At 35.6% G+C, this 16,459-nt stretch overlaps 1 protein-coding gene across 1 annotated transcript; it reads right to left on the reverse strand.

The window, feature by feature from the left end:
• Positions 1-1,467: 1,467 nt before the first annotated feature.
• LOC136221746 (ribulose bisphosphate carboxylase/oxygenase activase, chloroplastic) lies at positions 1,468-15,938 on the reverse strand. The gene is made up of 12 exons (XM_066009183.1): positions 15,462-15,938; positions 15,259-15,344; positions 14,923-14,932; positions 13,501-13,563; positions 13,042-13,155; positions 12,861-12,922; positions 12,409-12,463; positions 12,049-12,250; positions 7,859-7,965; positions 5,772-5,827; positions 1,869-1,961; positions 1,468-1,709 (listed from the first exon to the last, which is right to left on the reverse strand). The coding sequence occupies exons 1-12, from the start codon at positions 15,934-15,936 to the stop codon at positions 1,602-1,604; spliced, it is 1,431 nt and encodes a 476-aa protein (XP_065865255.1). The 5' UTR covers positions 15,937-15,938; the 3' UTR covers positions 1,468-1,601.
• Between the last annotated feature and the right edge of the window lie 521 nt (positions 15,939-16,459).

The raw sequence follows: 16,459 nt of genomic DNA on the forward strand, positions 1-16,459 counted from the left end.
GAGTAAACTCATGTTGTCATAAACTAATGGGCAAAACGGTTGGGATTAATATGAGTAGCATATTAGTTACTAATGTGGTTAGTAACCCAATAACCTAGGAATCACATTAGAGATGTGATTGATTATATGAATCTACCTAATGAATGAGACTAGCTTGTTGAGTAAACTCAAGGCGAAATCTCAGGAGTTAGGATCCTAGCTCACTAAAGGATTTGTAAAATTCTTCGAATTAATATGGAGGGTTATTAATTTGGCAAAATAGTGGGAGCAATCTGAAATAAATTAAAAGGCCTATAATTTTAGATTGTTAAACTTTAAAGCAAATGAATGACATACGTTTACTCTTTCTCACTCTCAGGTTTTGTTTAAACACACACTCTTAAAATCATGACTAACACCGATCTGCGTTACATCCTTACCGATAACAAATTGAATGGTTCAAACTTCACCGACTGGTTTCGTAACCTCAAAATTGTTTTGAAGTTCGAAAGGAAAAGGTATGTACTTGATACACCGATACCCCCTTACCCAATGGATGATGCTCCCTACCAAGAGGTTTATGCTTACTTGAAGCATAAAGCTGATGATGATCAAGTGGGGGACATCATACTTGCATCATTGACACCGGAAGTTAAAAGGCAACTACATTCAGATATGGATGCCTCTTCCATGATCAAACACCTTAAAGAGCTATTTGTGATAGAAACTCGGTGCGAGCGCTTCGAAATAACCAAAGAGTTATATAAAAGCAAGATGCAGGAGGGCACATCTGTGATGGTACATTGTGCCAAGATGATCAGCCTCATAACCAAGTTTTCTAGTATTGGAGATGCGATGGACTATGAACTAAGTGAAAACTTACTTCTACAGTCCCTCCCTGAGAGCTACTCACAGTTCATCATGAACTATCAGATGAGTGGCTTGCAAACCTCTCTTGTAGAGCTTGCACATATGCTCGAGTCAGTCGAGCCCATTATAAAAGAAAACGAGGAAATGTTGGCCCTTGCTATTGAAGGATCGAGAAAAAGGAAAGGGATCGCTCCCGATCCAAACCATCCTGATAAGGAGATATCTGTTTTTCCATAATAATACATGAGCAAATATGTACATTAACCCTTAATAATATTATTTTCAATCAATAAAAAAAAGAGGAAGCACCACATCAGTTCCATCGTTGCTGCACATTAGACTCCTGGTCGTTTATTTTGTCATATTAAACCCGTATTTACCAAATTAGTGATTATCTAATTTAGTTAAAAGTGCATTAATAATTTGATCAGTGCATGAAATTATATGTTTTTTTATAGTTTTTCTATAATTACATTACACATCAAAAAAATATTTTTGAACCATTAAAAATACAAATTTCGAACACATGTGAAATGATGACACTATTGTTAACATAAGTTTTATGTTAAAAACTGAATTTTTTTATATAATTATCATGAGGTTAAATGTGACTGAAAATAAAAATAAAAGATGAGCTTCGTAATCATCAGAAAATGACATATTCTTTAATTTTCATGAACATGAAACAATAAAAGAACTGATGGATAGTGCATAATTAATGACGTTAATTAGAATGCTGCTGATACTCTTTTCTAGTCGTCAATGTTCTTCATGTATTCCTTAGAAAGTTTAGTCTCCATTATCAGCTGCTGTTCTCTGATCAGAGAATAGCCTGATTCAAGTAGAGCCTCTATTGTTTGCTGCTCAAATAAACACAAGGGAAAAACAATTAATGCAATGTGGAGGAGGAGAGGAGTGCAACATTCTTCATCATGCTGATTTTCAGAGCAGCAAAAGTTTACACTCCATCAAAACATAGGAAAAGAAATATGAGCACAAAAATGGTTTATTTTTATTACCTTTGGTGGAGTAAAAACAGGAAGTTTCTCCTTCTGTCTTCGCTTGACAAGTTTGTCACCCAGATTTTCAATTCCTCCAATTTCATCAATCCACTAGAATAGAAATATTGTTGGCGATCAACTTGTGTTTAAACACCAGGATATATATTTACACGATAATAATAATAATAATATCCTTTCTTATTTGAAGAAAAGCTTCCAGGGGAAATGGATTGCTAAGAGCAAACGCCTATAACACATTTTTAAATCATTCAGGAAAACGTTCCAAATGCAATGAAGCTGAGTTGGCAAACAACTCTTACAAGATTTTGAAAATGGCTTCTTCAGTTTAAAGCCATAATTGAACTCCTAATTGCACAATTTGCAAAATCATGCCAGAGGCTAGCAAAACCTGCTGGCTTAACAAAATCTCAAGGCTATTATGCATTTATATGTGTGAGTAATCTCAGCTTAGTAAGCTAATATATTAGGAGGATTAGACATACATTTAAGTGTATTAGTACACATCTTCAGATCTAAGAGTTGGCTTAATACATTACCAGCTCCCTGAACTTGTCCAAAATAGTAGATTGGCTCCCTGAATTTTACAAGTGTCTCACCAGCTCCCTAAATTTGCTTATTTCGTATCACCAGCTCCCTAAACTTGTCTATAAAATTAGATTAGCTCCCTGAACTTTGCAAGTGTCTCACTAACTCCCCAACTTGATTATTCTGTAACAACTAAATACTAAAACTTATTAAACCTAAATTCTAAAAATACGTCTTCATCTATTCGAGAGGTAATTTTTCGCTTCTCCTACCTTTCAACCTATTATAAGAGTTAGTGTTGCATGTTTGAGAGATTGAATGGATGAGGATCAAGAGTTAGTATTATGGTTTTTGTATTTAGTTGTTACAGAATAAGCAAGTTTGGGGAGTTGGTGAGACACTTGCAAAGTTCAGGGAGCTAATCTATTTTATGGACAAGTTTAAGGAGCTGTTGATACGAAATAAGCAAGTTTAGAGAGCTGACGAGACATTTGCAAAGTTCAACTATTTTGGACAAGTTCAAGGAGCTGTTGATGTATTAGGCCCTAAAAGTAACTCTATTAGTAAGCTATGTTTCCTACTGTTACTAATGTGAAGCAAATGCAAAACCAAAAGGAGCAGAATGGTGCAAGGATGGTGAAATGGCTTCTGGTATGGAATCCAATGACACAGAAGCATTGGTGAATAATGCTAATTGGGGTGGCAAAGTGAGAAACTACAACACTAACGTTGGGAACTGTAGTTCCTCTCATATTTGTCACCATTTTGGGGGCGAGAGATATATCAAGAAGAATTCCTGGAAATTGCATGGTGAACCTCCACAATTATTAGGACAGAATAATCCTAGGAAATTTGCAAATATGGTAGCAAGAGATGGCATCCTAAAGCTTCCTCCATCATCCTCACCATTTGTCCCCATTTCAGTAGACGAGTATGCTTGTTTTCAATAACAATCTGCCACTTATGCTTCAATACAATAAAGTTCCTCGACATATGCCTCGGCTGATACAAGTACTCATGCTGCCTGCCTATCAACCTCATCTTGTAGTTGGGTTATTGAGATCATATGATAGGCAACACAAGGTTTTTATTCCTCTTTCAAGTCTTCTACTAATTTACCTTCTGTTACTTTGGCCAATGGATCATACAACTTGTGTAATTGGACATGAGACAGCACACTCCTCATGAGCCCTTCATTATCATATATTTAATGTTTATCCCAATTCCCTTTTAACTTATTAACTGTTAACCAACTCAGCAAAACTCTTAACTGTTGTTGTGTCAGTGCCAAGATGAATGGTCTGCACAAGCTATTCTGTTTTACAACTTCACAATTAATTTCTCCACTGGACTCTTCGAGTTTTGCAAAGTTGTGTCCTAGTCTTCAACAAGAATCTACCTTAGAGTGTGAAGCTTGTCACACAATAGAGTATCTTATTCTCCTAGATAAATAAATGAGTCGAGTCTTATTTTTATGTGTTGATACTAATGTATATGCTCCTATCTTTTGCACTTTTCATGCTGAAATTCAAACATAATTTAACATATTCATTTGTATTTTGAAGAGTGATAATGCTATAAATATTTATCTTGCACTTTCATATCAATTTTTGCCCATCATGGCATTAATCATTTGACTTCTTGTATTGTTACCCCTCAACAAAATGATGTAGCTGAGCGAAAGAATTTTCACTTGTTAGAAGTTGTTCAGGCATTAATGTCTCATATGCAGGTCCCCAAAGCTTTCTAGGTCTTGTTGTTTCCGCTACCTATTTTCCATACAATTGCAAGCACTTGAACAAAATTACTTGGGATCTTGGATCTTTTTCTTCACAAAAATGAGCTATTAGATGCAAGTGAGTGCTCACTATGAAAATGGACCTTGATGATTTTGTTGCCCGGTTAAAAGTTGGCTTGGTTGCAAAAGGTTATGCTCAAATATATGGCATAGATGTTAAGAATGCCTTCTTAAATGGGGATTTACTTGAGGAGCTTTATATGGAGCAATCACCTAGATTTGTTGCTCAGGGGGAGTTCGCAAAGGTGTGCAGGTATGAAGATTCTTGTACGGCTTAAAGCAATCTTCTCATGCCTGGTTAAGGAGATTCAATGCTGATTAAATTGTCTTATGTAGAAGCATTTGGTCATTTTGTGATCCTCTCATCATCGTTTTGGACGCATTTTACTAGTAGTGTATGTTGATAATCTAGTAATTACCGGAAATGATGAGACTGAGATGTGTTGTAAGCCAATTCATGTCCTCTCCTAGGACATCATATGGAGATATTGCCATTCATATTATGAGATATCTAAAACGCACTCCAGGATGCGGTATCTTATATCAAAACCCTGACTGTCACTCTAGAAGGTTTCACAAATGCTAATTATGCAATCTTGCAGATAGATGCTCTACCATTAGTTAGAGTATATTTGTTGGAGACAATCTTGTATCTTGGAAGAGTAAGAAGCCAAGTGTAATATATAGATCAAGTGCATAATCCGAATGCATGGCTATGACTGAGAGTACATGTGAACTTGGGACAAAGCATATTCGCATTCAATATCACTTCCTAAGCATATTTTCACAAAGCCATTTAGTAAATAACTGTTCGAGAAAAATGCAGAAAGCTTGGGAGTAAGGAGCAAGTTTAATCTAAAGGAGGTATTGTTGGCACTAGATTAAATTAAATTGGACACAAGTATAATGAAGAATCATGTATTTTAATTAAAAGTGGTATTGTTTAATGAAGAGTCATAGTGAAGAATCGTGTGTTTTAGTGAAGAGACGTATTGCTTAGTGAATAGTCGTGTATTTTAGTGAAAAGTCATTAGACTATAAATATTTGCATTGTATTCAGTTAAGTACAACAAGAACAACAACAACAACAAAGCCTTAGTCCCGAAATGATTAGGGGTCGACTAACATGAACCATCATATAAAATTGTGAAATCAAGTCGTGTCAGCGACACAAATTCTCTCCATCCACTCTGTCCTATCCACTACCATATTTTCCTCAATCCCCAATAAACTCATATCACTCTCGATCACCCTCCTCCAAGTTTGCTTAGGTCTTCCCCTACCCCTCACCACGACATCCCTTTGCCACTCTTCAGGCCTCCTAACCGGCGCATCAAGTACGGTGAAAAAATTACTAATAAACAATCCAATTTTCTCCGTTATTTTACTTTGTTTATTCTTCAAATTTAAGTTTATCTTCAACAAGGAGAGTGATCATGGGGCACCACTGTGGCATATGTATATTTTTAGGGTTTTTTAAAGTGTTTAATGTAGGTTTAGTTTATTTGCCTGAGAACAACTGACTATAAAATGTGAAAAACCTCTCGCACTTGAATAATCAAATATAAGTTACACACCTTAGAAATTGACCTGTCATAAGTTCGGGAACGGAGAGCTCCGTAGAAATCCAAAGCTGCCAAATCATCCCCAGATATAATTTGATGAGAAAATCAACTCACACAACAGTGAGATGCAGTCAAACAAACAAAAACAGTAATTGGAAATAAAAGGAAGGCCTTTATTGAAATGGATTAAATAAGAAATGGAAAAACACACCAACAGCAAATGAAAAAATTCCCAAAACTGCTCTATCACAAGAGATATGCTCCTATATAGCTACAGCAACCTTCCTTTCTGATACTCTCACTTTCCCCAGTACGTAACTAACTCCAGCTCAGCTATTTTAGTCAAGTGTCTCCTCCTAGACTATACTCTCTACACTTTCGGCCAGTGAGACAGGATTTTAGGTAGAGGACCCCAATACAAAAACGATAAGTGTGGTGCTTTGTATTGGGGGCTCTTTGTGAGGATCCGGTGCTTGTAATAAAATCCCGAGTGAGAAGTTGGGCCAATACCAGTCCTCTATTTTCCCTCTCTATCATAAATACATACGAACGAATATATTATGCCACCACATGTTTCACATATTATTGTGATTAAAGCAGGTTGCAAAATCACAGCTTAAGGATAAAAGATAAAGCAAAAAGTAAACATATAACAAAAGAAAATCTAAGTTAAATAATAAAAAGAAAACATAGACTCATTCAAGTTATAAAGCTCTTTATTTTTTCTTTCATTGTATTTTCTAGTTCTCATGAAACTGAATTTCTGCAGTCTCCTTTAAGTTCCTATTCTTACTCTTCCTCTATATTTAATTTGTTTTGGAAACACTTCCTCTATAAAATCTTTTTTTCAAATTGAAGAGACTAACGTTTCTTCCCAATTAATCTTCTAAAAGTTTGCTAAATCTAAGGTAACAACATCAGAACTAATAAAAATTAGGGATAAAGTGTAAAAATACCCCTAATGTTTACACGCTGGAGCAACTTTACCCTCAACATCTAAAATGGTGCAATTTTACCCTAACGTTGGCAGCCAAGAGCAATTACCCCTAAAGTTGACAAGTTGGGTCAATTTTAGACATTATTATAAAACACCGATATTCTATTCCTTGTTCTGCAGCAATTGCACATAAGTTGATTCTAAAAAAAAGATTTCATATTTTTTGTGATTTAATAATTTAAAAAATTTCAGGTTAAGTGATAAAATGACGCATATGTGAAGTGTAGATGACAAGATTCATGACCGAGAAGACAATTTGATGAATGATTTCTCCAATTGACCCAACTTGTCAACATCAGGGGTAAAATTGCTATTGGTTACCAACGGGTAAAATTGCACAATTTTTAGACGTTAGGGGCAAAATTGCTCCTAGATATAAACGTTAGAGGTATTTTTGCACCTGGGCTGAGGCAGTCACCTAAGAGGCGCCTCGCCTGGGATGGTTTCAAAATCTAAGTGTGACATGTAACAGCCTCAAAAGAAAACATGTTAGACAAATAAAATTTCTGTTAAGATTAACAAGGGATAATCTTGAAATAAGATGAAACCAGTGCAAGCTGGTTGGTTTATAACGATGCCAAGACTGACAAATGGCTCTACTTTTGTTTCCATTTATATAAACAAAAAATGAAGAGCAATATAAGCAGTCTCCTCTTGGATCTTTTTATTGATTCATCTGGTTACTTCTCTATCTGTATCCTTTCTGTGAGATAATACATTTATATCTCTCTTTTCCCCTATCTTCTTCATATGACTTCACATGCATAAATACTGACGAGAAAATCTAAAAAACCACATAAACAGAATTTAGATAGCCAGAAGAGATTATCATACAACATATAATACACAAAGATGATAGGAAGGAACCATGTAAAAAGTATTTAGGACACAACTACCAACCTAATGCAATTACATTGCATAATTAGAAGAAAAAAATAATAACTTTCATGCCAACTACTTTCGTTAACCAAAGGATAATCAAGCACTTCAAAATGCAGGTAAAACACCATTATAAGTTTGTAAGGGTAAAAGCTAATGTCTGTATGCTATATCAAATCACTTAAATGCCTGATGGAACATGAAACAGAGTAGATAAACACACCTTGATTGGGAAATGTATCTACAATGCTCATGACCTCATCTCTAGATATGCCATCTTTCTCATACATTCTGCAAACAATGTTCACTATATCTTCATGGTTTGGCTGCCTGTAAGACAATGTCTCAGTCTCAGATGTCAATATAGCTCAATCATATATACAAGTTCACTAGACTTTAGGAGGTTGTATGGTCAGTTTAAACAATAAAAAGAAAAGACCACACCTTATTCTGTGATCAAGCATAATATAAAATGTTATAATGCTCAAAAACAAGAAATTATTCAAATCATATAAAGCTTGTTCATATAACTTTTAAACCTGAGCAGTACAATCATTATTGTGAATATTATAAGGAAATACCGTTAAAGCTTATGTTATGTCATAATCTGACGTAGGACAGACAAAGAATTAGACTGTTATTTGTAGGACTATATCATAAAGGCATGAAAATGACAACAACAACAACAACAAAGCCTTAGTCCCGAAATGATTCGGGGTCGGCTAACATGAACCATCATATAAAACCGTGAAAATCAAGTCGTGTCAGCGACACAGATTCGCTCCCTCCACTCCGTCCTATCCACTACCATATTTTCCTCAATTCCCAATAAACTCATATCACTCTCGATCACCCTCTTCCAAGTTTGCTTAGGTCTTCCCCTATCCCTCACCACTACATCCCTTTGCCACTCTTCGGTTCTCCTAACCGGCGCATCAAGCGCTCTACGTCTCACATGGCCAAACCACCTTAGTCGGTTTTCTCTCATTTTATTCTCAATAGATGTGACCCCTACTTTTGTCCTAATTATTTCATTACGCACCCGGTCCTTTCTCGTATGACCACACATCCATCTCAACATACGCATCTCCGCCACCGACATCTTATGGATGTGGCAGTGTTTCACTGCCCAACACTCCGTACCATATAACAATGCTGGTCTAATTGCCGTCCGGTAGAATTTTCCCTTCAATCTATTAGGCATGCCGGGATCACAAAGGAAACCCGTGGCACTCTTCCACTTCGACCAACCAGCTTTAATCCTATGAGCAACATCTCCATCTACTTCTCCATCCGTTTGGATAATAGATCCTAAATACCGGAAGCAATCCGAGGCCTGAACAACTCTCCCATCTAGGGTGATTGTCCCTGCCTCCCTGCTCCTACGGCCGCTAAACTTACACTCCAAATATTCTGTCTTACTTCGACTCAACTTAAAGCCTCTAGATTCTAGAGTTTGTCTCCATAGTTCCAACTTCCTCTCCACTCCTTCTTTCGTCTCATCAACCAACACAATATCATCTGCAAACAGCATGCACCATGGTATACCATCTTGAAGTGAACTTGTTAGTTCATCCATAACGATGGCAAAAAGAAATGGGCTTAGTGCGGAACCTTGATGCACTCCAATCGTAATAGGAAACTCTTCAGTCTTCCCAACACTAGTACGTACACTCGTGCAAACTCCCTCATACATGTCCTTTATGATGTCAATATATTTCCGCGAAATGCCTTTCCTTATCAAGGCCCACCAAAGTACTTCCCTTGGTACCTTATCATATGCTTTCTCCAAGTCAATGAAAACCATATGCAAGTCTTTCTTCTTATTTCGATAGTGCTCCATTAATTGTCTCATTAGATGGATGGCTTCCATAGTTGATCTTCCCGGCATAAAGCCAAACTGGTTTTCCGAGATCTTCACCGTCCTCCTTAGCCTTTGTTCGATCACTCGCTCCCAAAGTTTCATAGTGTGACTCATTAATTTTATTCCCTATGAATTCGGGTTGGTTTAACCTTATGAAGTTCCTTTTCCTTTCATTCTTGTTCATTGGTTTTAGATGTACATCTGTAATAATTGTAAGATCCTCTCTGTATGATCTAAAAGACCTAATAATTGGACATCATTTCAATAATCTTCATCTATGTTAATCATAGTCTTCCTCTACCCTTGTTAATTTTATCGAATTCTGTTCTCACATTATGCACAGGACATTAGCCGACATAGAACATGTCCAAACCACCTCATGTGTCCTTTATCGAAGTTTTCTTGAATACACTCACTCATCACCGCATTGATATCTGTGTACCCATTCATCCATCCATCTAAACATCCTTATTTCTACTATACTGATTTTGTCAATATCTTTTGATTTTGTCAATATCTTTTCTTACCCCCAACATGTACTTTTGCACAGCATTTCCAATCAGATATTTCTATAAAATTTTCATGTCAGTTTTATCGGCATATTTCTATCACATAAATAGTTAAACTTCTCAATTTCAACCATCTGCTTTAATCTCACATCCTGTTCTATATCTCTTGTACTATGAACAATAGATTCCAAGTAGTGGAATTGGTTACGTGAAGGTACTAGTACTCCTAAGAGTTGTTTGAGCATCTACATTAGCCTTATATTTCCAAACAGATAATGCATGTACTCAATCTTCACTCTAATCAACTTGAACCCTTTTTCTTCTAGAGTAAATTTCCATAGTTCCAACTGCTTATTTACTATCTATCTCCTCAGTCTCATCTATATGAGTTATGTCATCTACGGACAGCATCTACCAAAGCACCTTCTCTTGTATATGCTTTGTCAACTCATTTATTAGACTATTACTAAGGTGAAAAGAAAACTCAAAGTAAATCCTCGATATAGTCCAATGGATATAGGCAATTTACTTTAATTCTCAGGTTCGGATTCTCACAACCATGTTCACTTCAGTATGTCCTCATAGTTGTTAAATCGAGATTCGACTCGTGACTCGAAATCCTCATTTTGTGAATCGGGACTCATCATGATTCGGATCAAACTCAAAATATAATAAAAACTAAAATATTAACCTTGTTTAACTTTAAATATTAGTTTAAAAGTACAATTTATAGAAATTATATATCAAGTTATCAACCAAGCACTTAAGTTAAAATATAAATCTAATGCAATCCTAATAAAACTAATTGCCAAACCATTCTTCATAATCGAAAGAATCATCATCATCTTCTTCTTCCATAACCACGCTTTCCAATTCTTTTTCTCCTTCCTCTTCTCCATTATTATACAATGTTAAATCTTCAATCTCCTCATCTTCAAGAAAGTTGAAGAGAACGAAAAAACCAGAGAAGGAAAGTTGAATAGAACGAAAAGAAACAGAGAAAGAGAAGGAAAGAAAGAGTTTTGGAATTTGTAGAGTCTCCTAGTTTTATTTCGTGACTTTTTAATTAGTTTTGCACACGTTTTTTTACTCCTTTTAAATTAAAAAGTTTTTTTTAGTGGAGTTCATGAATAGACTGAATCGGTGGACTCGGCCGATTGGCTGAGTCACCACCTATTCGGCCGATTCATGTCCGATTCTATATGGATTCCAGCCATACCATAGATACGACTCGAAATCATACAGAATCAACTCGAATCGTACGAGTCGAGTCGACTCGTACGATTCTATCAACAGTGTGTGTCCATAATTGGATTGATATATCTGATTGGTCTACTTCTTCTCCAACGGCCACCAGAATGCTCTATAGTAAGAAATACAGGTCCTTTCTTGATTCTGTACTATTCCATCAAACTTCCTTAGACCCTTTACCTTTTCATTTTCTTTCTGTACCCCTTTAATGATGTATTAGTTAGTTAACGGTTAGGGTCTTTTGTGTAATTTTTATTTTAGGGTTTTGTGGTTATATATACCCCATTATGAATTGTAAGGAAGAAATTTAATCTTTTTATGAATCAAATCGAACTTTCTCCCATGGAGGCTAGGGTTTATACACATTTCCAAATTGGGCGTTTTGAGCTTCTTTATTTTTTAGCTTGAAAATCATTTTTTGTTAGTTTAAGGTAAAAACTTTCATCAATTTCTTTCTCTCAATCTCTCTCCACATCATTCCTTGAACTAATTAAGGGGTGTTTGTTTACTCTATTTTCTCCTCATGTTTTCCTTTCATATTAAAAATGAAAGTTTTTTATGTGTTTGGTGTTGCTGTTTTATACATAAAAAGCAGTTTTTTCAAACATCAGGGAACCACTGCTTTAACAACAAACAGTAGATAAACCAGACGGGGCCTAAATTACTTTGAAACTATTAAATTTAGAACTAGCTAAAAATCAACTATTAATTGGTGCTCACGTGCCAATAAAGAAGGAAAAAAGAACAACTAAAAATCAAGCAATATAAAATTTTCAATGAAGTGTGTACCAGAAAAATTTGTCCATTCTTCCATCACGAATTAAGGGAGCATAGATTGTTGAGAAATCATTGCCTGTCACAATGATTGGAATTCTGTTTGTAGTATCTGATTCTCGCCAGTCTTGTCCAATACTCACTCTTGTGGGGTTATCTGCCAAATTCATTAGAGTGCCAACAACAATTTGATTGTTGACTGTCATTTGAGTATTTCCTATGTAATTTAAGAAAAAAAAAGTGGTTAAGTTTAAAGGTAAATTAGTTTCACACATAACAACAGATTGAAATTACATGGCTGAAACAATTTATGGTGGATCATTATATCTTGCAACTAAAATTCCCAAGTACAATTTTTCATTTTCTTTAGCTCACCAAATCTACCAAGGCCAGCATCAATATCATTAATCATCAAACAGCTCATCTTCCCCTGCATTGTTCAGGAGAATCTGCTAAATTGAATTAATGACTTAAAAGAAGATTGTGAAAATCAAATCCAAGTAGATCTTATGAAATGTATCACACTTTGCTTATCAAATTGCCATGAAAACATATGTTTGATTTTCAAGAAACAAATTGTTTGACACTATTCTTCTAATGAGTTTCCAGGTTTCTTGTAGTTCCCTTTTGAGATGAAATGCCAGCATGGATACTAAGTTGCTTGTTATGCCAGTGCTCTAACTTTCTATTACATATTCACTAGGCCACCAAAACTAGTGTAAGAAACCATAAAGAGGAATATTACAGAATAAATCACATAACAACATTATTAACTTCATGACCCTAGACATACATATGACAACAATGAGAGTGGTTAAGCTTCTAACTTGGTTCTGGACCACTTGAGAAGCTGCTCTGTAGCGATCCCGAATCAATCTTCCTGGCTCTCCTGTAAAGGAATAAAAACAAACACTAAAAACAGTTATATTTTAACATTTAACATACATCAAACAAAGCAAACATTCTTGCAGCTTATGTTATCTGTAAAAAGCATCTAGGAATCCTGACCAGCTCTTTCTGATTCTAGTTCTCCTGCAGACATAATAACCGGTTCAATTCCCATAGCTTGAAAAATAAGTTCTGTTTGAAACGATTTCCCTTGCCCCTTTCCTCCCCAAATACCTATTAGAGGAAACAATAATGTTACACTCACATGAAAGTAAATTGTCATCCTATTCACGAGGCTGAATGCAAAGTCACATATCTTAGACTAGAACTGCTTTATCAGCCACATCAGTCAACACAAATAAACTGATGCTCAGAATTAATAGGTTAAAAACATTAAGCAGCAAAAATCTGTGTGACCACAAATTAAATAAATCTCCAAGGACTTTCTTAAAAATATCTCTTGAGGGTTACATACAGGGTACATAGTTGTAAACCAGGAATAAATGATAAAGAACATGAATTGTCAACATGGATCTGTAACCAAAATTTCTCAACATTGAAAAGGTTGTGAATCAATACCTAGGATCAAAGGAACTTTGACATTGAGAAGATGAGCTATGTAGTTCTTCACAATGTGGCATACTGCATTAAGAGCAAGACAAATGCAGAAGACGTAAGCCGCAATCCATGCAGCCATTACAGTAGTTAAACAATATTGCCCCAGCTTTCAGAAGCCATTACCATATCAGCCTTTCCATTGGAGAATCATAAGATCCTAGTGAACTTTCCACGTACAATGCACTACACACACACACACACACACATACTTTTCCTTCTAATTTCATCCAATAATGCATTGCGATATAAAAGTTCCATAAGTGTTCAACAGTAATCTAGTGAGGGATTGATAATGGTTGTTAAGGTTGGGGGTGATCTTTTAATAAAAAAAACTGTCTACATACATGCCTTGAGAATACAATTCCCTTCCTTCCCTCCCCTCCGCTCTCCCCTCTTACCTAACATAGCATAAAAGGAAAGACAAAGAGAACCATTCCTGCTTATGACGATTATATATAGAGATCAAAAGCTGTATCGACAATAACCTGAAAATAGTCTGATGTAAGGCTTTTGCGCATGCAATGATGCCAGTTGAAATCTTCGAAGCTAATAATATATAATGGTACAGCCTACTTTCCATACCTATAAATATTTCTGCTATAATTTAAATTCATCTGGGAAATGCTGATGGTCATATGATGCAAACAAATGTCAACCCTAAGTTACAACTAAGCAGTCAAAAGATTTTCTTGTGCCCTGAAACTTATGTTATCTACTTTCTGCTACGCCAAATTTCAATCAGAATCAACAGCAAAAGGCAAAACACAGAAACTTACACTGAAAATTATTTTCAGCAAACTTTTTCTGGTGGGTTGGGATAAAACTGACGTTCTTTTTAAATCAGAATATCAATTATGTCCATGATGTGGACTGCAAAGAAATTGTATTATGTAAAGATAAATGTTAAGTTGGACAATATAATTAAACATGAATATGCAACAAAGAAACAAGTAAAGAATTTGATTTTCTGAATGGAATTATAAAACAAATACAGCTTAAGTCTTATAAGTGCCATCAGATGAAATGTCAGCTCAAACTAGCAATGCTAAAACATTCAGAACAGGAAAACACCTGATAAATGTCCAATTGACTAGTTCAACAACAGAAGTCAATCCACAGTCTAATTACAGAAGACGGATCATGGATTGCTCGGGAAAGAGCTTCACATGCATGAAACAACATGGATATCCTAATATCTCTGATGCGTTTCAACATAGAATATATGATCAATTTTTTTGCATCCTTATTATCAGAATAAATTGATAATGTCATATGCATAACTAAAATTTAAGTGACCAGATAGCAGTTTTATTTCTACCAACTTTTCTTACTCCAACAGAACTCATCATAGTTTCTTCACGTTTGTGCAAACCTATGACTTACCAACTTTATCCTGTCAAAAACAAAAGCACAAAGTTGGAATACGATGAATACTTTAAGTCCATGATGCCCATTGTTAGCAGCACGACGCGTTTAAGCAATAACATACAAGTGAAAAATAAATATAAAGAAAAAGAAACTCAATTATAGCTAATAAATGATACAAAAATTACAGATAAAAGGCATTTCTCTACAGGTTATGTACAACACCACGGCAACCGGAAGAAACTGATCCCTCAATATGAATGAACACGTCATATATAAAAGGAAATTATTCAAAGATGACAAAATGTTCACATTGCGCTAGTAATAGGCATCAGCATGCAAGAAGAAATTTACCAAGAACACTGGAGCGATATAATAATCGCCTTGAAGGTATTCAAATGATCTTGTCACTTTCTGACGGTAATCAAACACAATATCCGCTGAAATTATTCAAAAAAAATATATAACAGATTCATGAGACAACTTAAGATAATCAGACGCGGTAAGTGCAAAACTGCTACAAGTAATATGAACAAGAGAAGGAAAAGTATAATTACAGTCTTTGCCAAGAAAATTGCCGGCAAAAAGAGAATCGATGACCCCAGTCCTAGCTCCGACAGCGATATTCATGTTATCGGCCTCTTTCCCCAGCCTGTAAAGATAGTCCTTCCCCTCGGAGTCCGTGGTTTCCCAGGATGACTGCTCTGATAATCTCTTTTTGGGCTTGGTATCTCCATTATAATTCTGATCATCATCAACAGAGGACGAGGATTTAGATTTTGAGCAGAAAGCAGAGAAGAGAAGGGGTGAATTTCTAGTGCAGGAGGAAGAACTGGAGGGGATATTGGGAAGGAGAGTTTGGGATTTGAAGAGAGACGAAGAGGGAATGGTAAATACAGCCATTTCAATGGCGATGACTAACTGTTCCTTGTCTGCTGGTGTGGATGTACGGGGAGAAGTGGGTGAGGCTAATTGGCGCCACAAAAGTAAAGTAAGCGTCCGTTCGGAATGGTTTTGGTGGGTTAAATGCATCTTGGCCACTCAACTTGAATGTTGTTTTAAAATGGTCAATCACCTTAACTTTTATATCAATAAACTCATCCAACTTGAATATGATGCGGCTTTCACATCAAATTTCACCAATAACCAAAATGATACGTGGTAATCACTTAACTGATACGAGTCGTTTCACTCAATTGTCTGGATGTCGTTTTGGTCTGCGGTAAAAGTTGACTACGTCTGATGTGGCAGCCATATCAATTTTTCGATGTTTTTTTCCTCTCCAATGCTAAAGTGACTTGATCAAGACAAAAGTAGAGTTATATAATTTTATTAAGACAAATTAAAATTGAATGACCATTTTGATACAAGTATGAAAATTCAGTAACAACGATGCATTTAACCCGGTCTCAAGGCCACATTATATAACGAAATTAGAGGCAAAGAAAATAAAAAAAATCATTTAAAAATAACATTTTATTCTTAAAATGATAAATACAGTGGAAAATATGAGAAACTAACAAAAAAAAAACATTTTCAAAATATATATTTTCCA

The sequence above is a fragment of the Euphorbia lathyris genome, chromosome 3, assembly GCF_963576675.1.
Source record: "Euphorbia lathyris chromosome 3, ddEupLath1.1, whole genome shotgun sequence".
Taxonomy (NCBI): Eukaryota; Viridiplantae; Streptophyta; class Magnoliopsida; order Malpighiales; family Euphorbiaceae; genus Euphorbia; species Euphorbia lathyris.

Bases quoted from the DNA above. Each gene is read 5' to 3' on its own strand.
- LOC136221746 (XM_066009183.1), bottom strand. From the start codon at position 15,936: ATGCATTTAACCCACCAAAACCATTCCGAACGGACGCTTACTTTACTT. The intron at 12,464-12,860 runs GTTAGAAGCTTA...TGAACAATGCAG, and splicing joins CTCAAGTGGTCCAGAACCAA to GGGAAGATGAGCTGTTTGAT. The intron at 1,962-5,771 runs GTGTGTAACTTA...TTTCTATTCTAG, and splicing joins ATGACAGGTCAATTTCTAAG to TGGATTGATGAAATTGGAGG.